Source organism: Myxocyprinus asiaticus, chromosome 8 (assembly GCF_019703515.2).
Source record: "Myxocyprinus asiaticus isolate MX2 ecotype Aquarium Trade chromosome 8, UBuf_Myxa_2, whole genome shotgun sequence".
Classification (NCBI taxonomy): Eukaryota; Metazoa; Chordata; class Actinopteri; order Cypriniformes; family Catostomidae; genus Myxocyprinus; species Myxocyprinus asiaticus.
This window is the reverse complement of record NC_059351.1, coordinates 21888314-21915563: the sequence shown is the minus strand read 5'-3', so window position 1 is coordinate 21915563 and position 27250 is coordinate 21888314. Positions and strand designations below refer to the sequence as shown.

The following is a 27250-nucleotide window of genomic DNA, read 5'->3' as shown; positions in this document are numbered from 1 at the left end:
GTATTTTTGGTTCCGGTTCCACAGCTTCCTTTCCAAATGGTTACCAGTTAGAACAAAATAAAAGAACGGTTAATAACGTTCTTTTTAAAATGACAGTACTGTCCTAAGGGTGGGTGAAATACCAATTGCAGCATTGCCAGATCTCACAAGAGAAGCAAGTAGTCTGGTCTGGAAAAACAAGCTCAAAATAAGCCACCTGCCTCAAAATAAACCAAACATTTTTTTATTTATCACAAAAGAAATCATAACAAACATACAGTTCATTAACAGTTAAGTATAATTTTAATTACAGATCTGCTTCAGAGTCGAAAACGCGGCAGCATCAAATCTGTATTAATGCATCATATGTAACAATAATTCAGTGAAGACTTGGAAACAACTGAGAACTGTATAATAACAACTAATAATGTTTTTCTTGTATCTGAAATATTCATGCATGTATATGTAGCAATTATACATAGTTGTTAAAAAGGTCTTCATTCACAGAATACGACATCCACAACGGACAATTAGGCAAAAATGTGTGATACAGCGGTTTTCAAAGCACATCTTTAATTTTTGTGGGCAACATGAAGTGGTGTAGTTCCAAAAATATACTGTGATAAACCCTTTGGCCTTTAGTTTCATGAAAAAAAATTATCGAAACAAAATTAACCGGTTATAACCAGATTCCAGCATTTAAAAATAACATTTTATCTCCGGAACAATTAAAAATCACTTTGTTCCGGTTTTGGGTTATGTTCTGGTAAAAATGTGTTCATTTTTAATGTTTTTGTTTTCGTTCCTTGAACAGTTTTGTGTGTGTGTGTGCGTGCGTGCGTGCCTGTGCGTGCGTGTGCGTGCGTGTGTGTGCGTGTATGTGCGTGTGTGTGTGTGTGTGTAAATCTAAAACTGCTAATATAATAACGGTTTTATTGATTATCCGATTCCGGTTTCTTTTTGGAACTATCAGTTATCTGCAAAAATGTATGCCGATAGTTGCCAATAGTTTTAATCTAGTAAATGTAGGCTATAAGAACCTTAATTTGGTAAATCCTTATATATAGAGGATTGTAATGGAGCCAAGTTTCCGTCATTTCAAAATAAGTGTATTTTGAGCTTGTTTATAGTTAAAATTCCTGCGGTATACACAAAATCTTCATTCTTTTTCTGGTTATAATTGAGATTTTGTTTGCACAATAAACTGCTGGGATTTTATTCATTTTGGACTATTGTAGTGTCAATGTCTGTGCCCGTAATAGTAAGGAAATACTTTTTTAAACTATCGGCTGATTAATCAGTTATCTGCCTTTTCCATGACCTTATTTATCGGTATTGGCCAAATCCACTATCGGTCAACCTCTAATATACAGTATAAATACTGTGTATATATAGGTAGGTTTGTAGCAGTGTTGATTAAGCTACTTTCAAAAAAATAATCCACTACTGATTATTTATTACTTCTCTAAAATTGTAATCAGATTACTTCATTGGAAAAGTAATCAGATTACTAATTGCATTACTTTGAAGTTACTTTCTAAAACCAATCAAACCTGTAAAAAAAACAAAAAACAAATGACACTAATAGCCCTTTTAGTACTTTAATACTGACGGAAAACAATAACAAAATTACAGCAATATGACAAAGATAGCAAATTGGCTAAAGAGATCCAGTGCATTTCTAAATATGCAACTTAAATTTCTTATCTCAAATATGCTGTAGTAGTACCTTCAGGTGTGTGTGTGTGTGTGTGTGTCCACGCTATCTACAACCTTCTTAGCTGTGTGTGGCATGTATGTGTACAATATTCTTGTTTACCTGTATTTGTGTTAGTGTGAAAGACATACTAATGAACTGAAAACATTTCTGAAAACATTTGCAAACAGCTTTGATAGTAAATCCATTGTGTATATGAATGCTTGTTGCTTCTTTTCGGTGTGAATATACAGGTTTGCTTGTGTGTTGCATCATGCATGTGTATGTGTGCATGTACAGTATGTCTGTTTGTGTGTGTACACGTGCAGCATGTGTGTGTTTACACAACTTTACAGTGAGTGGATTATTTCTACCTCCCTGCTTGTACTCGGACGAATTGAGTATCCTTTCTCACTTGCGCATCTGTAACGCTATTGCATTGTGTCTGTGTTTAATTGTGTACAGTACATAAAGAACATAAAAGAGCCGTTTGCTTAGCGACATCTTTTTCAAGATGCTGTTCCGTAAATGTTTCCACCTTGTGAGCAATATATCCCTCTGTAAGATGGGAACGAGCGCTGTTTTCCATATACGCCTGAAGCCGGTCCCCTCTCCTCCTACACAGCTGCAGAAGGACACACGAGGGATGGGGTAGAGCGCAGAGATTTGAGGAGAATTTGTTGCTGGCCCAGCCTTGTGTGCCTCTCTCCTCCAGCCAGGGCTGGGAGCACGCTGGCACAGAGCTCGCTGAGATTGATTGTGAGCACATGAAAACTTGAAAAGCTTCACTTTTGTTTTCAATTTGAATAAACAACTACACTCTGCTGCGTCTATAGTAACGCTGCTCATTCATTTGCCATTGCCTTGATACGTGTCCTCAATGCCATGGTGGTTTGTTAGTGTGCATGCTCATTAGCTGACACAGCAACACACATAAAAGTACCAACATAGGAATGTAATACATTTTAAATTGCATTCTTCTTAATATTATTGTCTTAGCAATATATGTGTAATCCAAGTAACGGAATTTTATTCATGTCTGTAACTGTAATCAGATTATTTTTTTTTAAGTAATACATTACATTTCTGAGTTACCGCAAAATGTAATTCGATTACAGTAACGTGTTACTTTATAACACGTTACACCCAACAGTGGTAGGTAGGTAGGTAGGTTGGTAGGTATGGTGATATTACCATTATACCATTGTATACCATTACCATTGTAAAAAAAAAAAAAAAAGAAAGAAAGAAAGAAAACAAATATTAATTATCGGTTATGAGGTGCATTGTCGCCCCAGTGCAAGTCATGTGGAAGCCCCTTTTTAGCCGCTATTCTTTACAAAACTACCAGTTGCCGCCATTTATCAGTAGATTTTATATAAAAAAATTATAACCAATTACCAGAAAAGTGTAAATATTGATTAACAAACTGCTAAAACTGACAATTGTTTGATCTCTAGAAGAAATCTGGGGTGAATATTCTTCACAATTATATTATACTATGTCCCACAGTGAAAATAACAGCAAATAGTGTTTGGAAGGACATGATGGTGATAAATGATAGGATTTTCATTTTTGCGTTAACTATTCCTTTAAAAAACAGGAAAAGAACCTTAAAATAAATAAATCCTGATGGTCTAGATGTGAGGGTAAATAGACGTCTTTAGCTGATTCCTCCTAGCGGGGCGAGTGTTTGTCTTACCTCAGCATCTCTCAGCCTCTTACCTAACATGAAAGGTTCCTCTTTATACCTGAAGTATAACTAGCACATGAATGCGTTCTGAAGTTGTCTTTAAAGTCAAGACGGGTTTTCTAGTGTTTATTATGACTGGGGAAGCAGGTCTTGGATCACTGTAAACTTCAACCCTGACGCTGGGTTCACACATTCTCCGTGAGTGAGGCATAAGCGAGGCACGAGTGGTGCATTTTCATTTCGCTGCCCATATTAACAGATGACACCGTTTACACTGCAAGTGTGAGTCGTGAGGTGAAGCGTCCCAGACGCGGCAGTGAGCGTATAGTTTCAGCGTTGAGCCTATTTTTGCCACGCAGCTCACGCTGAGCTCAGCGGCTCTGGGTGCAGGACAACACTAAAATAATCAGGAGATTATTGAAAACACATAAAAGCAAATAAAAATTCAAACAGAACCTATAGTACACTACAATTTATATGTCTGCATGCAAGTAAACTCAATAAAATAAAGAATTAATAAACTGCTGGACCTTTTGCCATTCTGTGTATACAGGTGTACATTTTAGACACAACATTAACCAATCACAACCAAGTGTGCTGATAAAGATGAAGTGCAAGTGACTGCCCGCTATTGTCCTTGAAGCAGCAATAACCTCAGCTTATTACGACCTTGTTAAAGAAAAAATGTGCCGTAGTACCCCATAGATAACTTTATTTCCTATGCTGAGGGGCTGCTGTTTCTCGTGGAAGAGAGGAGGCTAATGTGAACGTCCAACGCGACTGCCCCGCTCACGCACCGCTCATGCCACATGCACGGAGGGTGTGTGTACCCGGCGTGAGACCTGAATTCTCATTACACAACAGCGCAGAAACTTTTCCTCAATGGTTCCTTCTCAGAGTAAGACCTCAACCATCAACTAAATTTTCTTATGAAATCCTGAGTTATGCTTGTATGTGCAAAAATCATTGGCGACAGTCACAGATGGGAAAATTGTCATGATAGTGCCGAGTTTTGCACAGCTATACAAGTTCAACTGATTTTCTTTTTCTCTGTTTACTAAAAGCCTTGGTTTCAGCTCAGTTACAAATATGGGCTCAGTGTTTACCATGTTAGCTTTCCTACACAGCAGCCATAATGGGCATTTCACAGTGTTTGTCAGAAAGCAGTCTATATCACTCTCACTCTCTCAAAGCTGCTATTTTTGCCATCCTCTTCAAGTATCAATCTTTAAATAAATTGATTTCTCTGTAAATCATCTGCTTCAAACACAATATGATCTGAGATTATGTACAAATGTCCATGTTATCTTCTCATGCCTTAAATAGGAAGAAAGAGCGAGCTTTCAGTAAAGTAGATGTAATGTACATGAATGTATTTCTCGTATTATTTCCAGATGTTTAGTGGCAAACCCAAAACCAACCGAAAAAACAAAACAAACAAACAAACACAAAACGAACCTAAAACAAACTCAAAGCAGTGAAAAATGAACTATTAATACAATCATCCAACAAAATGAAAAGGCATATATATATATATATATATATATATATATATATATATATATATATATATATATATATATATATATATATATACACACACACACACACTGGCAGCCTAAAGTTTGGAATAATGTACAGATTTAGCTATTATGGAAAGAAATTGGTACTTCTATTCACCAAAGTGTCATTCAGCTGATCACAATGTATAGTCAGGACATTAATAATGTGAAAAATTAGTATTACAATTTAGAAAAAAAAAAAAAAAATTCAGAACTTTCTTAAACTACTTCAAAGAGTTCTCATCAAAAAATCCTTCACATGCAGCAATGACAGCTTTGCAGATCCTTGGCATTCTAGCTGTCAGTTTGTCCAGATACTCAGGTGACATTTCACCTCATGCTTCCTGTAGCACTTGCCATAGATGTGGCTGTCTTGTCGGGCACTTCTCATACACCTTACAGCAGGGCAGTTGCAAGTAATTCTGGGCCCCCTGACTATATATTGCTCTGGGCCCCTTACCTATTAAAATAATAAAATTTTGAATTTGTCGTGGGCCCCCCTGGAACTTTGGGCCCCTAAAATCGTTACCACCTTTCATCCCACTAGCTACAGCCCTGCCTTACAGTCTAGCTGATCCCACAAAGGTTCAATGGGGTTAAGATCCATAACACTCTTTTCCAATTATCTGTTGTCCAATGTCTGTGTTTCTTTGCCCACTCTAACCTTTTCTTTTTTTTTTCTCTGTGTCAAAAGTGGCTTTTTCTTTGCAATTCTTCCCATAAGGCCTGCACCCCTGAGTCTTCTCTTTACTGTTGTACATGAAACTGGTGTTGAACAGGTAGAATTCAATGAAGCTGTCAGCTGAGGACATGTGAGGCATCTATTTCTCAAACTAGAGACACTGATGTACTTATCCTCTTGTTTAATTGTACATCTGGCCTTCCACATCTCTTTCTGTCCTTGTTAGAGCCAGTTGTCCTTTGTCTTTGAAGACTATAGTGTACACCTTTGTATGAAATCTTAAATTTTTTGGCAATTTCAAGCACTGAAATTGTGCTTGAAATTTAGTTAGCCTTCATTCCTCAAAACAGTGATTGACTGACAAGTTTCTAGAGAAAGTGGTTTCTTTTTTGCCATTTTTTACCTAATATTGACCTTAAGACATGCCAGTCTATTGCATACTGTGGCAACTCAAAAACAAACACAAAGACAATGTTAAGCTTCATTTAACAAACCAAATAGCTTTCAACTGTGTTTGATATAATGGCAAGTTATTTTCTAGTACCAAATTAGCAATTTAGCTTGATTACTCAAGGATAAGGTGTTGGAGTGATGGCTGCTGGAAATGGGGCCTGTCTAGATTTGATCAAAAATGACTTTTTTCAATTTGTTACATCAGTAATGTCCTGACTATACTTTGTGATCAGTTGAATGCCACTTTGTTGAATTAAAGTACCAGTTTCCTTCTGAAACAGCAAAATTTGTACATTATTCCAAAATTTTGCCGCCAGTGTATATATACAAATAATAAAAAAATAAAAAATAAAGGGGAAAAAATGTCTGAGAATATCTAAAAGCACATTTAGGCATTCAAATCTCCATCTGCCTTCTAATGTGTACAAGCAAACCTTGAACACCCACAGAATTTGACATTTCGGAGTTTTAATGCCATTGCAAGTTCAAACAAGGCAGCTCTGTGAAGATTTGGACGTACGGAATTAAAAAGTGAGTGATGTCGAAACCTGTACTTTGTGAAATACTGGCTTCCTCCCTTAAGCTGTCCTGCCAGCAAAAGAGCACAAGATTTGTCGAGTCTGTGGGGTGACCAGAATAACGCTAAGAAGCTTTTCGCTCTGATGTAATCAATCTGCTGAGTTATTTTTTTTTTTCTTCATAACATCTGTGATTCTGCGGCTCTCCCACACTGAGCGAAATGCCCGTATTTGTCTAATCCTGAGTGTGTTTTACTCATCTCACTGTGCTTAAAAACAGGTCAGGATGGGGCAAAATAGGGGAAATTGAACCAAACTAATGTATTAAATAAAATGTGATGCAGCCTAATGGATGCATTTTTCTTTGGTTTAAAAGAAACAAGTGTTTGTTCACATGTTCGTCATAAAGGACTCTGAATTTTGGCATGACGTTTGTCACGGCTTATACAGTGTTGGGGAAGCTGCTTTGAAACTCGCTACTTTTTAGTTAGCTACTCCCTAGCACTGCCAATATCACACTTAATGAGTTCTAGGGGAAAGCAGAGATACAGCAAATGAAAAGACTTGGTGAGGATGAGCATTCCGATTTAAACTTAATCCTGCAGTCTCTCAAAGGCCTCAACCACATCAGGATTTTTCAATAATGCATCAAAAAACACAAGGCCCCTGGGAAGCAGAGGCAGTAATCAAAAAGTGGGAGTTAAATAATTTTTTAAATAGGGTCCTATAAATAGTGAAGGAATGAAAAATAAAATAAAAAAACGAGGGCATGGAAAATGGATGAAGGTTTAAATCCCTTGGAGGTGGTGAGAGCTCAATGCTTGAAGAAAAAAAAAAAAGGTTGGAATTTAGCTTAACAGCCTTGTAGAGTGGGCAGCCATATGGATGGCAGCCCTCTGGTTAAACCATTCTGATTTGAATAGCTATGGCCATAATGTAAATTTCAACCATTAAACATGCAGTATCTTTCTGAGATCAGATGTTGAATGCAACATCTTTCTGAGATCAGATGTTGAATGCAACTGGTAGCAATAACGTTACCAAGAGCAATGATGTCTCCACCAATAGCAAAGAAATATCATAAATAATATCTCTTTGATATCTAGAAGGGAGATTAAATGGAGACTTTTGCTGAAGTCTACAGCTTTTTCTCACGTGTCTCTTCAAGAGTTTCAGAAAAGATCTCAACAAAGTTTACAACTGTGCTCAGATTCACCAAGATATCAAATACTGCAATCAAAAGTCAAAGACCTCAAAATGAACTCAAACATTTATCATCGAACTCTTAACTCATTCAACTTTTACTGTATGTCAGCAATTCTCATTTGTGTCTTTTTCTTATTTCTCTGATTTTTTGGGGGGGAGAAACATCTCAGATAGGTTTGATACTTAATGAACCATAACTAAGAACTTTAATGCCTCAGTTGTTTCTCCAAGACAGCACTAAGATTAAACTGAGAACAAATGAAGACATTTGCTGAAGTCTACTGTATATTCTCTTGGAAAAAAGACCCCCGCTATTCTCAGCTGTGTCTCCACAAGAGTTTCAGAAGGGATCTCAATGATGTCTTAATGATGTCTTCTATGGCTCCCTAGTGCCTTGCTCCCTGGTACCTTGCTCTCCGAGTCCCCTCCTGCGGCTTTGCCCCCTCAGTCTCCACCTCCTGCGACTCAGTCTGCTCCACCTCCTGAACCACATACTGCTCCATCTCCTGTGGCTCCACCTCCTGAGACTCCACCAGACCCTGCCCCCTTCCTGGAGCCGCCACCCAAACTGCTGGACACTGCTCCCTTCCTGGAGCTGTCACCCAAACCGCCAGATCCACTTTTCTGGCCACTGGCTCCGCCCTGGTCTCCTGGTCCATGCCGGTCTCTGGGCCCTTCGCCTGCTCTGCCGTGGCCTGTATTTATGCCTGGTCTGCCATGGTTTACCGGCCATCCGCCAGATCCCTAGTTCCCCACTACCTAGCATCCTCATGAATTTTTATTTTTTGTATTTTGGTGCCGGGAGCCACCCATAGAGGGGGTGGGGGGATATGTAACATATTTGTGTGTTCTTGTTTCATGTTTAGATACATGTTCATGTTTTCAGGTCTTTTATTTTTAAATTAGTTCATTTCTAGGGATTAACTGCCAAATCTACGGTGCCTATCAGAGTGATAAATAAAATTGTGTGTATATGCGTTTGTGCGTGTGTTTCTGTCAGATACTCCAGCCCTTGGAAAGACAAGTAAACCGTGCGCTCAGAGATGATAACGAAAACAACAGACTACGAGCAGACCTCAGGTGAGAAGTGAACTGTTCAATAATACAGATCTTGGTGTTGGTGATCCTTGTCTAGTCATGTGATATCCTGTTTCCCTCATGTTCATGTGTCTTTTTCTCATTGGTTTATTGTCTTGTTATCTTGTTATCAGTCTTTTCATTGATTCATGTTTTAGTAGTCTTGTTAGCTTTTTTTTTATTATTAGTTTAGTCTTGTTATTGGTTGTCATTGTCATGTGTTTGCCCATGTCCTTGTATTTATACCCTCATGTTCTCTAGTGCTTGGTTGAGTATTGGTGTAATGTTGATTGTAACATTATAGTCAAGTTGTTTATGTTTGTTTTGTTTCGGATTCACGTTTGAATACCAGCACTGTAAATAAAACTGCACTTGGGTTCTCACACATCTTCGTCTCGTCCTGTCTTCAGCCAGCCTGCCAGAACGTTACACCAAGATCCCAAAGTCTGGAATCAAAAGTCAGAGATCTCAATATGAAATCAAACATTTCATCAAACTCTCCTTACTTTTTCAACTCTTCTGAATGTCAACAGTTGTCTCATTTGTGTCTAATTGTATTTCTCCAACGACTTTTAGGGGAAACTTTTCAAAGCTGATACTTAAATGAACCATAACTGAGAACTTTAATAACTCAGTTGTTTCTCCAAGACAGCTATGAGATTAAAATGAGAACAAAACCCAAGTAATCTCTCATGTGTCTCCTCTAGAGTTTCTGCAGATCTCAACAATGTCTCAAACTGAGTTCTGATGTTCTAAGATAAAGTTCGCAATCAAAAGTCAAAGTTCTCAAACATTTCTCATCAAATTTTTCCAAGAGCAAAAGATCTGAGCTTTGCTATCCACATTTATTTATTTCTGTATACTATTACTGTATGTCAACAATTGATTTGTGTGTCTATTTTTATTCCTCCTCTGAAATTTTAGGAGAAAAATCTGAGACAAAGTTGAAACGTACAGTAAATTAACCATAACAAATAACTTTAATACCTCATACTATTTCTCCAATGCAACAAACTGTAATGCATAAATGCCCTAAAATTTTAGGTTTGTGTCAAGTTTTGAGTGAACATACTTTTTGGGCAAACAGATGGACTTCACGTCATTCACTTCACACTCAACGGAGTACAAAAAGAGAGCCATTCATCACAGAGGTTCGGCTTTTTGATAGAGAGATACTGCGAACCGATCAATATATATCTCGCCAAGCTGAAGGTGTTTCTAGGGATTAACTGCCAAATCTGCGGTGCCTATCAGAGTGATAAATAAAACTGTGTGTATATGCGTGTGTTTGTGTGTGTTTGTGTGTGTGTTTCTGTCAGATACTCCAGCCCTTGGAGATAAAGGTGAGAAGACAAGTAAACTGTGCACTCAGAGATGATAACGAAAACAACAGACTGCGAGTAGACCTCAGGTGAGAAGTGAACTGTTCAATAATACAGATCTTAGTGTTGAAAGAAACCTTAGTATATATCTGCTCTATTGTCTTCTGTTTATACAAGTTCTAAAAAGATGAATATGAGTTTGTGTGTTTTGTATTATTATTTGTTTGATTTTATATACAAATCCATGATTTGTTAGATGTTTACTTGATTGTTTTCAATACGAATGTATTATCTTGACTGATGTTTATGTATTTTTGTGTACCGTCTCCTTCAATAGCATTATTTACAAATGTAGTATTTACTACCCTAAAACAACTGGATGATTGATGTGACACTTTGTGAAAATAATGTTTGTTCCAAAAGACTTGTTTAAATGCATGAAACTAGTTTATTAGATATTAAATATATCAATTGTGACAAGACAGGCTGTTAGTCTGTGTGTTAGTGTTGGTGGTGATTTTTCAACGATTTCAGTGCAGTTACATTGTTACGTCAGTAGGTGGCGGCAAGGGACAGTTATGAGTGAATCAGTCAGCAGACTATTAAACCATTTCAGTCAAAAAGGCTGCTTTATTCAGGAACAAACAATGCTATGGTTATCAATATGTCAGTCATTGCTATTTCAAAAGTGAATCCCGCATTTATATGCGGATGTAATTCCTGAAACTTTGCAGCCTGTACGTGGTCGTTAGTCCTCCTCTTAGCAGCATGAAAAACAAGTTTAATACAAATTCTGAATGGATTATATATAGCATAGATAGCACATAATGAGCGCTCCCTTTATAATCACTAAAAAGCTGTCACTCATCTTCATTGCGATCTCTAGCACCCCTGTAGAACCAGGCCTATTAATAATGAAAAATGAGTAAGCCAAAATGATTCCAATTTATGCATGGAATACAAAAGCCCCGACATTGAGTAGATAGATATAGTAGAAATATATAGAGAGAGAGAGAAAATTACCTCTCAAAAAAGTCAGTAAGAAGCTTTCTCTTCCCGACTGCGAGTGGAGGTTTATTATTCTCCATTTTTTAGCTAAAGTTAGCTTCACCGTAGCAACACCAAGCAAGCAGTCATGTCAACGATGTCATGCGCTTAGCGGTCTTTAGATGTGGGGTGGGGCGTTTACATTTTAAAGGGACATGACAACTAGCCTATAAACAAACGTAATATAAATTATTTTAAATAATTCACGAAATTTTCCGTATCCACTGCATGAATTTAATCAGATTTGTCATTATTATTTTTACTAAAATATAAGTATCTATGGGGGGTCCCTAATGCTTTATGGGGGGTCCCGGATCCCCCCAGCCCCCCCAATTTGAGCACTGGTAAATGCCCTCTGTTATAATTTTAGCCTTTCAGCAAACCCTTCCTTATATTATGACTGTTTCTTCACCAGTTCCATAGAAAATGGCATGACCTGGCACCTTAATATACATTTTAGCTATTAATTTTAAATGGTTAATAAAAATAGTTCAATATTATTTAGGCAAAATCTTTATCTTTTTTTCTCTTCTTTTTTTGTATAATGAAATGTGATTAAGAGACAAAACACTCTCTTTTTTTCTTTTTTTTTTTTTTTTTTTGAGATTCCTCTTCGCACAGCACAGCAGGTTTGGAACTTCAGAGTTTAACTCAAGACTTTTTGATTCATTATAGCTAATAATGCTAATTCAGTCATCTTATAAAGTGCTTATGAGTGCAAACAAACCATACATCTCAAAGTAGAGCATAATTATTATGAGATTTGGAATAGATTTTGATTTTGTTTGCAACTTTGCAAAACTTTTCAGGTTTAGCAGGGGTGCCTGATAAAATATTCATACCCAAAAAGCTAACTCTGGTACATTTTTCAAATGTATAATTGATGTTCCTTAAGTATTAATGGTCCTGTTCTCCATTAATGAAATTTCTTGCCTGTTCCCGTGGCCCAAAACAGTATCCATAATCACCATGCTTACAATCGAGCTGCTCGCTATGTTATTAAGAAACTGTCAGCGTTACAGGCCAGCTATGTTAATCAAAACCTCTGCGTTGAGTTTTAAAAATTATTTTAGGCTGCTGGGCTACACTCAATTCAAGCAAAAGCTTTTTAATGCGACACTTGCGCACACTTTTTCTTTAGCAATAGTTTTCAAATATTTTGAAGGACACCGAAATATGGCGATCTTCTTGCAAGGGACCCCTTCCCAAAATATAAAGTTGGCACTATATTTTCATGTATAAAACCCATTTACAGGCTAATGTGTGTGATAAATAGTTAGCATGATATTGTAAAGAAAAGATGTTTAGAAAAATGAACAAACTGTCTTCATTTGCTATTGTACTAAAACAAATATTTAGTTTAATTTACACTGTTTAAAAAAATAATGTAAAATATTCTGGAAAAAAGAATGATATATATACAGTTGTGCTCAAAAGTTTGCATACCCTTGGAGAATTGGTAATATATGTACCATTTTTAAAGAAAACATGAGTGAGCAGGCAAAACATATTTCTTTTATTTCTTATGGGATTCATATTCAGCTGTAGGTTATAACAGAATGGCACAATCATAAAACAAAACATGGCAACAAAGAAAAAAATGAAATGACCCCTGTTCTTAATACTGTGTATTGCCCCCTTTAGCATCAATGACAGCGTGCAGTCTTTTGTAATAGTTGTCTATGAGGCCCCAAATTCTTGCAGGTGGTACAGCTGCCCATTCGTCTTGGCAAAATGCCTCCAGGTCATGCAAAGTCTTTGGTCGTCTTGCATGAACCGCATGTTTGAGATCTCCCCAGAGTGGCTCAATGATATTAAGGTCAGGAGACTGTGATGGTCACTCCAGAACCTTCACCTTTTTCTACTGTAACCACTGGAGGGTCAACTTGGCTTTGTGCTTAGGGTCACTGTCGTGCTGGAAAGTCCATGAGCGTCCCATGCGCAGCTTTCGTGCAGAAGAATGCAAATTGTCTGCCAGTATTTTCTGATAACATACTGCATTCATCTTGCCATCAATTTTCACAAGATTCCCCATGCCTTTAGAGCTGACACACCCCCAAAACATCAGTGAGCCACCACCATGCTTCACTATAGGCCTTATTGACCCCTCTCCAAACATAGTGCTTATGGTTGTGGCCATAAAGCTCTATTTTGGTCTCGTCACTCCAAATTACAGTGTGCCAGAAGCTGTGAATAGTGTCAAGGTGTTGTCGGGCATATTGTAACCGGGCTTTTTTGTGGCATTGGCACAGTAAAGGCTTCTTTCTGGCAACTCGACCATGCAGCTCATTTTTGTTCAAGTATCGTCATATTGTGCTCCTTGAAACAACCACACTGTCTTTTTCCAGAGCAGCCTGTATTTCTCCTGAGGTTACCTGTGGGTTTTTCTTTGTATCCCGAACAGTTCTTCTGGCAGTTGTGGCTGAAATCTTTCTTGGTCTACCTGACCTTGGCTTGGTATCAAGAGATCCCTGAATTTTCCACTTCTTAATAAGTGATTGAACAGTACTGACTGGCATTTTCAAGGCTTTGGATATCTTTTTATATCCTTTTCCATCTTTATAAAGTTCCATTACCTCGTTACGCAGGTCTTTTGACAGTTCTTTTCTGCTCCCCATGGCTCAGTATCTAGCCTGCTCAGTGCATCCATGTGAGAGCTAATAAACTCATTGACTATTTATACACAGACACTAATTGCAATTTAAAAAGCCACAAGTGTGGGAAATGAACCTTTTATTGCCATTTAAACCTGTATGTGTCACCTTGTGTATCTGTAACAAGGCCAAACATTCAAGGGTATGTAAACTTTTGATCAGGGCCATTTGGGTGATTTCTGTTATCATTATGATTTAAAAAGGAGCCAAAAAACTATGTGATGATAAATGGCTTCATATGATCATTATCCTTAAATAAAAGACAGTTTTTTTGCATGATCAGTCATATTTTCAAAATCAATGCCAAAATGTCACAATTTCTGCCAGGGTATGCAAACTTTTGAGCACAACTGTATATATATTTACACTACCAGTCAAAAGTTTTGAAACACTTGACTGAAATGTTTCTCATGATCTTAAAAATCTTTTGATCTGAAGGCGTATGCTTAAATGTTTGATATTAGTTTTGTAGACAAAAATATAATTGTGAGTAATTTATTTCATTATAAAAACTAAAATTTAATTAAAATAAAACAAGTTTTTGAAATTGATGACTTGGACCAAATAATAAAGAAAAGCAGCCAATAAGTGCCCAACATAGATGGGAATTCCTTCAATTCTGTTTAAAAAGCATCCCAGGGTGATACCTCAAGAAGTTGGTTGAGAAAATGTCAAGAGTACATTTCTGCAAATTCTAGGCAAAGGGTGACTACTTTGAAGACTACTTTAAAGAGAAAATATAACACAGTTTTGATTTATTTTGGATTTTGTTTAGTCACAACATAATCCCCATAGTTCCATTTATGTTACTCCATAGTTTTGATGACTTTACTATTATTCTAAAATGTGAAAATAAATTATAATAAAGAATGAGTAAGTGTTTTAAAACTTTTGACCGGTAGTGTGTGTGTGTGTGTATATATATATATATATATAATGTAACGAGGAGCAGGGCGGGGACGGCCGGCCCTGAATCTGGCTAATCAGCCGGGAGGGGATAAAGACAAGCCGGAGGCCGCGTGCGTCTCTCTCGAACTGGCCTCCGGCTCCCCTTTATCCCGCTCTCCCATTGATCAGCTGATTCAGCGCCGGCCATGCACCATCACGGCCTGGCCACACCCACCTCCTCACACACTCCTCCCCCACCCGATTCAGGCTTGGGGACCACTGGTCTGACTAACTCCCCCCCCCCACCATCTCTGGAGGGGAGACGCTGCCCTTCTGGCCGTTCTGTCAGCCGGTGGTCCGCCCCGCCTTCTGAGAACCTGGGGGAGAGAAAAGGGGAGGCATGGGGAGAGGGAAAGGGCGAGCAGAAACACACAGAGAGAGAGAGAGAGAGAGAGAGAGAGAAAGAGAGGAGAGAGAGAGAAGAACTTGCTCGCTGGCTCCCGGACGCGCTGTCGCTGGGTCCTCAACCACTCCTACGCCCTCTGGCGGACGCCAGTTCGCTCCTCCCCTGGCGGACAGAAGCGAGTCCTCCGGCTCCTGGCTGATGGAACCACTCCTACCCTTCTACGGCGGACAGCAGCAGTTCTTCCTGCTCTCGGCGGCCAGCAGTGACTCCTTTGTCCCCAGGCAGACGGCTGCGGCTGCTCCCCTGGTGGATGTCAGTGGCGAGGACTCCGCAACAGCGCATCCCTCCTCCCTCACGGGTTTCGGCACCACTGTAACAGTTCAAAGATGGACAAGGAGGAGGCGGGAACCGGCTGAACAGTAAAAAATAAAGTTTTAAGGTCAAACTTAACTTAAAACAAATATTAACAAACACAGACACACATGCAACGTGGCCGCATGCGTCTCTCTCTCTCTCTCTCGAACTAGCGCCTCTGGCTCATCTTTATCCCCCTCCTGATTAGCCTGATTCAGTCAGCTGATTCAGGGCCGGCCGTGTGTCCTCATGGCCCAGCCCAGCCCTGCCCTCCTCCTCATCATATATATATATATATATATATATATATATATATATATATATATATATATATATATATATATACCAACAAACTGGAACTACAAAAAATCTGTCACAAACACAAAAGACCAACGGAAACTGAAGTGACACTAAATCAATGCAATAAACATAAACTGCAGAAAATGTAGCATAAAACAACCCAATGTACATAACTGATATCAGTAATTTTAATAATAGTTTACTGTAAAAGTAATGTACATTTAAAAATTTAAAAAATAATATAAAATTTCACCATTAATAATAAGGTACTGTAAATTCTACTTTTTACTCAAACATATTTTTTGCAATATTTTTATTTCTGTAAAATTACATGTATTTTCAAATATATTTTAATACAATTTTATACATTTTAATATATATTTAATATACTATACTTTGTTAAAATATATAAATAATTTTATATTATATATTGTATTTTGCACATTGTTAATATACTGTATACTGTACATGGTAAGGTAATCAGTTAACCATTTAACATTTTGTTTTACTGTAACATTTTTACTTTCTTTTTCCATTAAAATTATTATTATTTTTATTTATTTTTTTCAATGTAGAATTTATTCAAATATTATCTGGAGAATATTTACTTTCAATTCAGTCAACAGGGTATCTTATTTTACCTAATATTGTTAAGTGTATCTGTATGCATCCCACAAGACTACAAACCACACCCACCATAAAGAACACCTACTACCTACAAGCCAACTACATGAAGCACCATACGCTGTAAAATACAACTCTGAAATATTTCCACAGGACATTTTTATTTTTTATTTTATTGTTTGTCCAATATAATGATGTTTTCTGCAGACTACCTCTATAGAACCCACCAAATAGTGAGCAGAAGAACTTTGATTTTGGACTGGACTAAGTGCTGTCACAGAACATAATGTTGGTTATCAGTGCACAGTAATTCAAAGTGAAGGGTTTTGAAATGTTACAGGATTAATGTAGGTTGGTGTTCAGGCTGGCATACAGTCAAGCCACTAGAGATTTCCAGAATGACATGTCTTATCTTTAATGCCTCTTAGTATGCAGACCATCAGTATGATTTTTCTCATGGTTATTCAAAGAAGCTTTTCTTTAGGCTCATCAAGCGTGTATTAGTTACATTTTATACATTTTCAGGAAAGTACATTTTAAAATGAGATCACTTTAATATCTCAATTTTTTCTCCTAGTCAGCAAGGAGATTAAAGGAAGAGCAAATGAACACTGTAAATGATCCATAACTGAGATACTCAGTAACTTCTGAGCAATTAGATTTTCCTCTGGCTTTATACATCAAAAGCACCATTCTCAACTTCTCCTTCTCAAACATTGTAGATCAAATTCAATGAATACTAAAAATAAGTTTGAACTACTCTCTTTTACACTCACTCTTCACATGATATGCTCAAGTGTCGTTCCCTTTCCATTTAATGCAAATTACCAACTTTTAAAAGCACCAATATTACCTTTACATAACCTTTGAATACGTGCAAGAGCTCTCCAATGTATGCTTTCATTACAATGTTTTATATATATATATATATATATATATATATATATATAATTAGTTCTAGTACCAAGGAATATGTCAGTCTGGTTTGTTTAAAACCACACATAGAGCTTATGGAAACCAGTATATTCTAGTTCTGATTATAACAGCTTTGAATCACTTTTTTAAAGGGCTCATATTATACTTTTTTTACCATTTCAAATTTTCCCTAAGACTCTTCTTATAATGTAAGTCTTTTTTGCCCCAAAATGGCCATAATTTAGTTTGGTAATGATAATTTTCCACCTATTTCAGACCTTTAAATCTGACCCCTGAATTAAACAGGCTGGTTTTTGCTACTGTTCCTTTCAGACCTCGATCTAAACGGCGCCTTCCCATGTAAAATGAGTCACAGCGCTTAATTGGCAGCCAAGGGTTTGCTGTTTAGTCCAGTTTAGCTTTAAACATTGCATTACACTGAGACAAATTCATAAAACAATCTGTGCTAAAATGTGGTGCTAAAATTTGTAGTGGTCAGACTGAAATGATCTGGGATCTTGCATGTAAAAACAGCAAAACAACTGGTAACACTGGTCTACAAGACCACAGCAAGGTAGAAACCAACTGTTGCTTCAACTTACCATCAAACTTTTTATGTCTGGAGGTAAATATTGTCCGTATGGTGCGACTGCTCTCCTCCACTAATTTCTCAAAATCCATCTTACTTTGCTGGCTGAGTTTGTCCTCCATGTCTGAGATACAGCAGGTGTAGCCCTGGGAGCAAATCCGCAGATGTTCTCCTGCGAGTAAAGAGAAGGACATGTTTCACACGGGCCGCGCTGGGAGACACAGAGCTCATCACAGCAAATCAAACATGCTTCATTAAGTCAAAGCTGCGATCTGTGATTTTCCCAAACCACACTGAAGATGTGAAGGTGCACCAACTGAATGTACACAACTACTCGAAGTGACAATTTTAATTACGTCAAACCGACAGATGGAGATTCATCCTCGAAGTACCTCCATCAGGCACGTGTTTTTCACTCAGGTGTGCGTTTTAATGAGTGCAAAACAAGTAGAAAACTTGTCAAGAGCATTGACGTGAAAATGTTTCTCATATTTTTTAAAACTTCATGCTTGATCAACTACATTACATTAGACTATGTTCTCTTGTATGTTTTATATCATTTCCCTGCTGAAATGATTTAAATAGTTTCTTCACTTAAGATAACTATTTCTTGTCCTCCAAGATGATTTTTAAAGAAAAAGTACTAGTTTTAAATGATAGACTATAATAGCTTTAAACCTCTTAAAGTGTTTCTTTAATTGGTAACACTTTACAGTAAGGGTCAATTTGTTAACATTAAAGGAACGTTCCAGGTTCAATACAAGTTAAGCTCAATTGAAACCATTTGTGGCATAATGTTGATTACCACAAAAATGTATTTTGACTCGTCCCTCTTTTTCTCTAAAAAAAGCAAAAAGTTACAGTGAGGCACTTACAATAGAAGTGAATGTGGCCAATGTATGGAGGGATTAAAGGCAGAAATGTGAAGCTTATAATTTTATAAAAGCACTTACATTAATTATTCTGTTAAAACTTATGTATTATAGTTGTAAAGTTGTTTAAATCGTCATTTTTAGGGTTTGATGACATATTACATTGTCATGGAACAAAGTTGTAAAATTGGTTATAACTTTACACAGAAAAGGTTATTAAGTGATTTTATAAAAACCAAAATCATGTTAACACACCAGTGGCAAATTCTCAGGGCCAGCAAAGCCTTCTCTGCTGGCCTAACATGTCTAATAAATAAATATTTTTTCATCCTTTCTTTTCCATTCACCTTTTTGCCTATTTATTTTCAATCGCTTTCCACTCCTAATTCATCTAAAAATGAATAGCAAACAATGAATAGTTTATCCAATCAGAATTTATTTCTTGATGCTTACAAGCGAAGCGTGACGACTGGTTCACAAATTGCAATTTCTACAGAATCCCTCAACAGTGCAGTGAATAGGCATCTAAAGTCAGATTGTCAGATTCATCAGCCAATCAGATTGATTTATTTGTTCTTGGTGGGTGTAGTCTTTAGGATATGTCCCAGTCGAGGCCTTCTAGCTGGCCTTGAGTGATGCAATCACGCTTTAAGTGATGTACGTAATTTGAAAGCAGAGAGCGCAAGATCTTGCTGACGCGTCGGCTGTCACTACCACATCACCATTGAGAAAGAGATCCTTATGGATTTAAAAACCTAAGATGTAAACAGGAAAGGAGGGCTGATTTTCACTTCAAGTAAATTGGTAAGTGCTTTTTGCATTGTTATAGCAACATCAGGAGTTTTCTAAGTGTAAATTAGGCTGGCTGAAGCATTCAGTGTCAGTTTAAGTTTCGAAAAGTAATCGTGTACCCTGACGAAAAAAAAATTATTGCAAGCAACATTTAGATCGCAAATATTATTTGATACCAGGACAAAGTTATTAGACCTTCTTGATTTTGGCTTTCGTGCGTGGACGTGTTTTAAAATTTTTAATTGGGATTATTATTTGGCTGCGATGTAATGTATTATATCCATAGGCACAGGGTGTCTTATTCATTCTGAAACAGTGTTTTCTTAATGGCATGAATCGCACTAAAGGCACTACCCTCAATGGTGGGGCGGCCAAGGGCTATTCGGCAATCCCCCCAGTGGATAAAGGCGCTCGCGGTGCACCTATGCCCGCAGAGCGCCGCCACCTGGCGTGGGTGCTTAAAGCTCCCGTCCACGGCCTGTAGGTTTACGTCGTCTCTGACGGCCAAGGCCTACGGTGCCGCTGGACAAGCCGCCTCCGCCCTGCACGGCATGGCTCTCCTGAAAGTCCGCCAAGGCGCTAAAAGAACTGCACGAGGGCAGTTCTGTCCTGGGATTGATGCAGGAACTGCGCTTGGTGACCGACCTCGCTCTCCAAGCGACGAAGGTCACGGTGCGGTCTCTCAGGCTGACGATGTCCACATTAGTGGTCCTATTCGGCGACACCGTTGAGAACTTTGCACAGCAATTCTCGACGGTGTAGCAGCAGATGGAGGTTATCCGGCATATCCTGCCCCGGCGTGGCTCAAGATCCCGCACCCCGTCTGCTTGTCACCAAGGGCATCCCCCTGTGGTGACTGCACCGGCTCCGCCGCAGCCCGCCCCTTCGGCCCGGCCCCAGCGTGGAGCCCACCGCAGGAAGCAGACACCACCCGTCTCGCAGCCGCCAAGAACCCGTGAAAGGCTTCAAAGCGCCCTTGAGACGGGTGACCCGGGGACGACTAAACCTGCTGCTCTGGAGATGGTAAGCAGACCACTCCATCCCCCGGTCGAGGGCCGGGAGGAGAATCTTTTTGTTACCTTTGCATTTAATTGTGCTGCATGCCCAAGTGGCTGCAGTATCCAAGAGTTCAGCAAGAGCGGTTTCCTTGTTCCCTGGGTCACGTATCCGGTGTGCTCGGCCGTCATCACGACCACTATCCACCACTCTATTTGGCAGGTTTGGCACTCCAGCGGTGGTCTTCCCGCTCCTGAGCGCCAAGCTGTGGCACAAATCCGCCCACCATGTGACAGTCTCCATGGGTCACGAGGACAGGCCTCTTCCTCCCCCGTCCCAGGCTGTTCCGGGGGTGGTCACAAGGAGCCAGGTAAGTACTTAGATGTCCCTGAACTCAGCACGGCCACGACATGGTGTGGCACCTAGAGCTCCGCCCCGCCTGTTCGGACAGACAACACAGCAATGGTAGCATATATCAACCGCCAAGGCGGTATGCGCTTTCGTTGTATGTCACAACTCGCCCGCCATCTCCTCCTCTGGAGTCAGCAGCACTTCAAGTCTTTGTGAGCCACTCACATCCTGGGCAACCTCAACACTACAGCGGACGCACTGTCATGGCAGGTTACCCTCAGGGGAGAGTGGAGACTCCACCCTCAGGTGGCCCAGCTGATTTGGAGTCGATTCGGACAGGCACAGGTAGACCTGTTCACCTCCCAAGCATCCTCACACTGCCTGCTCTGGTACGCCCTGACTGAGGCACCCCTCGGCATAGACGCGCTGGCACACAGCTGGCCTCCTGGCGTACGCAAATATGCGTTTCCCCCAGTGAGCCTGCTTGCACAGATTCTGTGCAAGGTCAGGGAGGACGAGGAGCGGTTGTCCTGGTAGCACCCTACTGGCCCACCCAGACATGGTTCTCGGACCTCACTCTCCTCACGACAGCCCCCCCTGGCGAATTCCCCTGAGGAAGGACCTTCTATCACTCAGGCTAGGGCCCCCTCTACAAGGCGCCTGTATGCCCTTAAGTGGCGTCTGTTCGCTAAGTGGTGTTCTTCCTGACGGGAAGACCCCCAGAGTTGCGCAGTCGGATCTGTGCTTTCCTTCCTGCAGGAGAGGTTGGAAGGGCGGCTGTCCCCTTCCACCTTGAAGGTGTACGTTGCTGCTATAGCAGCACACCACGACACAGTGGACGGTAAGTCCTTAGGGAAGCACGACCTGATCGTCAGGTTCCTGAGAGGCACCAGGAGGCTGAATCCCTCCAGACCGCACTCTGTTCCCACATGGGACCTCTCTGTAGTTCTTCAGGGTCTACAGAGAGCCCCCTTTGAGCCTTTGCAGTCAGCAGAGCTTAAGGAACTCTCTTTGAAGACTGCCCTCCTGACTGCGCTCACTTCCATCCAGAGGGTAGGAGACCTGCAAGCATTCTCTGTCAGCGAAATATGCCTGGAGTTCGGTCCGGGCTACTCTCACGTGATCCTGAGACCCCGACAGGGCTATGTGCCCAAGGTTCCCACGACCCCTTTTAGGGACCAGGTGGTGAACCTGCGAGCACTGCTCCAGGAGGAGGCAGACCCAGCCCTGTCGTTGCTGTGTCCGGTGCGAGCTTTACGCATCTATTTGGATCGCACGCAGAGGTTTAGGATCTCTGAGCAGCTCTTTGTCTGCTTTGGTGCACAGCGGAAAGGAAGTGCTGTCTCCAAGCAGAGGATCACCCACTGGCTCATTGACGCCATAGCTATAGCATATCACGCCCAGGATGTGCTGCCCCCGGTAGGGCTACGAGCCCATTCTACCAGGAGTATAGCGGCCTCCTGGGCCCTGGCCAGGGGTGCCTCTCTAACAGACATTTGCAGAGCAGCGGGCTGGGCAATACCCAACACCTTTGCAAGGTTCTACAACCTCCGGGTAGAACCGGTTTCATCCCAGGTAGTGGCACGCAATACAAGCGGATAAGCCTGTGATAGCCGGCCGGGTGTATCGCTTGCACATAGTGCCTTTCACCTCCTCTGAGCTGAAGACGTGCACCATTAATTCCCAGTAGTGTTCACAAACTATGTTCCCTGGTTGACTTCCTCCGAGCCCTGTGGCAGTCGAGTTTTCGGAGAGACTCGCTGCCGGCCCAGTACACATGCTAACTAAGAGCCCTGTTCTGGGGTAGGTGCTCCGCATGTGCCGGTTCCCTGTAAGGTAACCCCATGCGATGTATATCTTCCACTAATTCGTTTCCCTGTTGGCAAACTGCATCTTCCTTGGGCAGAGCCCCCTCTGCCACAGTCTCCATATTTGTAGTAACTCCTCCCCCATTGGGTAGGATCTACCATGAGACTCTCCACATGGTCAGCAAGATGTATTTTTCCACTTAAATATCCCCCGCTCTCTTTGGGCGAGGTGTGGTCTCCACAGTGTCCTCCCCTTTGGAGGGACACCCCCCAACTAGACCTGGCAGCCCAGTCGGATAATCCCTCTTGATTTTTAGGGAGTGGAAAAAAAGAAGGGGAAAAGAGGCCACGACTGGGTTAGTCTGTCTCTATATTTTGGGTAGTTGACTTGTCCCCAAAGGGCCGTTTGACACTCATAACTATGTTGGGGGAGGTTACATTTCGGCCTGGTGTGCTGGCTATGAGGCACACAGTTGTCTGCCTGTCACACACCGTCAGTTCACGTAACAGTTCAGCCAGTTGCGGCGTTTTGTATAAGGACCCCTAGTGTCACTACATTGACACAACGTCGAGTGAGTGACAGATAGGGAACGTCATGGTTACTGATGGAGGGAACGAGACGTTGTGTCCCTCCTGCCACAATGCTGAACTACCCGCTGAAATGTCCGGACCTTGTCTCGGCTCCTCAGCATAAAACCTGAATGAGTGGTTGCATACCAGCTCCTTTTATACCCGTATGTTCGGGGGAGTGGCATGCAAATACCACTCGCCAATTTTCATTGGCCTTTTATCAAAGACCAGAGGTGTCTCGGGCTCCCAAGAGTGACCCCTAGAGTCACTACATCGACACAACGTCTCGTTCTCTCCATCAGGGAACGGAGGTTACACAAGTAAGCATGACGCTTTGTAGTGGGGGGTCAAAATGGCAATTTTTGCCTATGATTTTGGAGCAAAACTACAGGTCAAAAAATAACCTTAGAAAGGTGGCAGCATCATTCTTTTATTTTTTTACACAGAAATAGGTAGGTCTATTACCAAAATCAGTTGATCTCAGCACCCCGCTTTGCATTATTTGCCAATGGTGTGTTGAAAATTGGAATAATTCAATATTTTGTGTTGTTTTTCCAAAGTTTGAGTTCCTATGACTCCAGAAGTATTAAATATATCTAAATATTCTTTTAGATTCTGGTTCTGTACAAACTTTCCTTTTTGTATTTTTATTTTTAAGGCCTGTTATGGTTAAATTCCGTATGCGTTGTTACTTTAATGTACTGTTATAAAGAAAAGAATGTGCAATTTATGTGCAGGGCTGTATCTGAACTCTTCTTTGACATGAATAAATATCTCTCAATTGTTTCTCCTAGACAGCAACAAGGTTAAATGGAGTGCAAATTTTAAAGCTTTGTACTCTTACTGTATGTCAACAATTGGGTCATCCTCTGTCAGACTTCCCTCTGCTCAAATTTTGGTTTATTTTTTATTTATTTTTTACAGGTGAAAGATAAATATAAAGGATGATGAAAGCCTGAGTAATGCATTATTTGGTAGACGGGTTTCAAAATGACGACGTGTTTATTTATTTTTTTTGGAGCAAAACTACAGGTAAAAAAAAATAAAAAAATAAAAAATTGAAAGGTGCCAGCATCATTATTTTATTTTTACACAGAGATAGATCGGATATTGCTAAAATCAGTTCACTTCAGCACACCTTGTTGCATTATATGCCAATGTTGTGAGTCCAAACATTGGAAAAAAAAAACTACTTTTTTTGTGGTTTTTCAAAATATCTTATTACTCTTTTAGATTCTGTTTCAGAACAAACCTTCCTTTTTGTATGTTAATTTTTAAGGCCCCACATGGTTAAATTCCAGAGAAATTGACCTCTCAATGTGGCTCCATGTGTAAATTGTTAAATTTGATCCATTTTTAATGGTTTAAAACCAAGTGTGGGTCACATGTCCAAGAGCTCAATAATGAAGAAGCAGGTCATGTAAATGAACACAAACTCTGGAAACAGCATTTATAAGTGCGGTCAGACATGCTTTTATGAGGTCTACATGGATCGATTAGTCAGGTGAACTACTAAGATTATCTTTTTTTAGCTCTAGTATTTTAAGAATAAAAGAGATGACATTAGAGATGCAATGGCTCTGAGAGTGTTTTTAACCTTATGACAGCATGTCAGTGCTTATAGAGAAGTTGTCTCTAAAGTCGTCCTTTTTAAACACCGCAACTACAGCCATCAAAGCAGTAACTTTCTTACAAATCCACCATCAAAAATACATTTCAAGACAGTTACTGTCGAACGCAAAAATATTTGTAGTTGTCTGTCTACGTACACCTGCATACACGTACACACAGATGTTTAGCCGTTTTCTGAATCTCAAACTTTTTTAAAAAACATCTTGAAACCCATGCAGTCCATTCTGTTGTGCTCTATCCAGTTGATTTTGAATGCAAGAATGCTCCTGTGTGAATGGCCCTTAGGAAACACCTTTGATTCCTTGAGGGCCTATTACCTAACTAGTCATTCAGACAACCCACGACTAGTTAATTTTGTTGGCTTGAAAAAAAAAAGAACGTACTCCCATGGAAAAAATAAACTAACAAACAATTTTATTATGATTTTTCCTAAGTTTCCTACACCTAACCCTAAGTTTTACCCCTAACCTGAACTAACCATAAAGTCTAACCCCATACCCAAAACCTAAATATTATTTTAATAGGGGAAGCACATTACAGGTTATTAACATACATCAGTCATTTGTATTGCATAGATAAATCTAGAATGAGTAACCAAATGTAAAATTCTTAAAAATAAAGTTGTTTGGTGCTTGTACTAGCCTTGATCTCGGTACAGATGTGGCAGATCGTTATCTCTGGAACCCCAAGCACGGAACGTGATTGAAGCACAGCGTAGTAATTAGCAGAAACTGCTGACTATGAGAAGCCCAAGAAAACTGGTGATGCTGTTGAAATGCCAATGAATGATGGCAAGACAAATCCCTTTACCACAGCCAGATATCTGTCACACATCAAGACCGCTTCTTTCAAGAGAGTTCACAAAGTCATTCTCTACCTTACAAAAGACTGTCAACAAGAGAGGTAGATTCAATGAGAAAGGTTATTAGGGTGACAGGGGCAAATTGTCACAGGGTTTATATCTCAGTATGTATAAGGTTTTGAGTCAAAAGTCTACTCAAATGTGTGTTTTATCAAGCAGTGGTTTTCTATGTTGAATTCAAACACCTAGTTCAAAATCACTTTATGTAACAATACTCTTTGTCAATTCTATCCTCCTAAAGTCCAAAATCATCATATTTTTGTAAAAGCTGTTGGGAAAACAAGTGAACACAATAAAACCACACTGGGATACATTAAGGCAAGAGTCATCTATGTGATAAAAGCCAATTTTAACTGAAAGGTTGAACTGTGTTATCTGTTCAAAGCATAATTGTCAGGTTGGGGCAAGTTGTCACACTAATATTGGGACAGGTCGTCATATGATGTAACTTTATACAATTTAGTAATTCCTACTTCTGTTCGTTTGATATTTTTTGTTACCTTTGCTATTTTCGCTTTTTTTCTGAATTGTTTTGTGCATCACATTTGTTGTACTGTTTACATTTTATTTTGAGTTCAGATATGTTGCAGATGAGTTCCACTGTAACAACTTACATCATATAGTGTGACATCAGCCCCATTAAACGGTAACATTTGTTGAGGTCAATAATGCACTGTAAAAAAAATTTACCTGGATAACTTGCCATGTACAGTGAAAAAATTATTTTAAGACAACATGTGTAACTTTTTACGGTAAAATATGGGGAAAAAAAGTTTTTTAAAAATTATGATTTACCTTATAGTTACAGTAAAAATGTATATTATGTTAAAACAATATATGTACTTTTACGGTAAACTACTATTAAAATTACTGCGAAAAACTATAAATGGGTGTTCCCAGAAGTTCCTGTGTGAACTTCTTTTTTTTTTCCCTTTATTTATTTATTTTTTTGTAGTCAAGACTTAAAGGTATGTGTCTATTCAGAAATTGAATTTCAAAGACAAAGTTATCTTGAGAAAAAATTACTGGAGTGTGACAACTTGCCTCGATCTCCCCTGCTTTATTATAGTATTTCTATGAGGGCTGGAAATCACAAGGCTTTTATCTGCTTTTAATCTTGTACTATCATTCATCTCAAAATAACACCATTTAACATCTGGCTGTACACTCAATCCAAATTTTATTTTTATAGAATGAGACCGTCATTTCCAATAAAAAAAACATACATTATATACTATACAAAGTCATCACAGCCTCATGATTTGTATCACTCTTTCTGGATTAGTGCAAAGCATCACCATGGCAGTGCAGTAATGGAGTATATTTACAGATAAAAATGACAGCAATCAGATCACAGATGCATTTAAAAATATGGTGATTGCAAGCAGGATTACATAATTGT

General features: G+C 39.5%; 1 protein-coding gene across 1 annotated transcript in view; it reads right to left on the bottom strand.

The window, feature by feature from the left end:
- The window catches only part of LOC127444927 (glypican-6-like), a 397241-nt gene that overhangs the window by 299403 nt on the left and 70588 nt on the right, over positions 1 to 27250 (bottom strand). The window contains exon 2 of the mRNA XM_051704591.1: positions 17979 to 18137. Coding sequence (XP_051560551.1) covers positions 17979 to 18137 — 159 coding nt within the window. The remainder of the gene's footprint in view (positions 1 to 17978; positions 18138 to 27250) is intronic.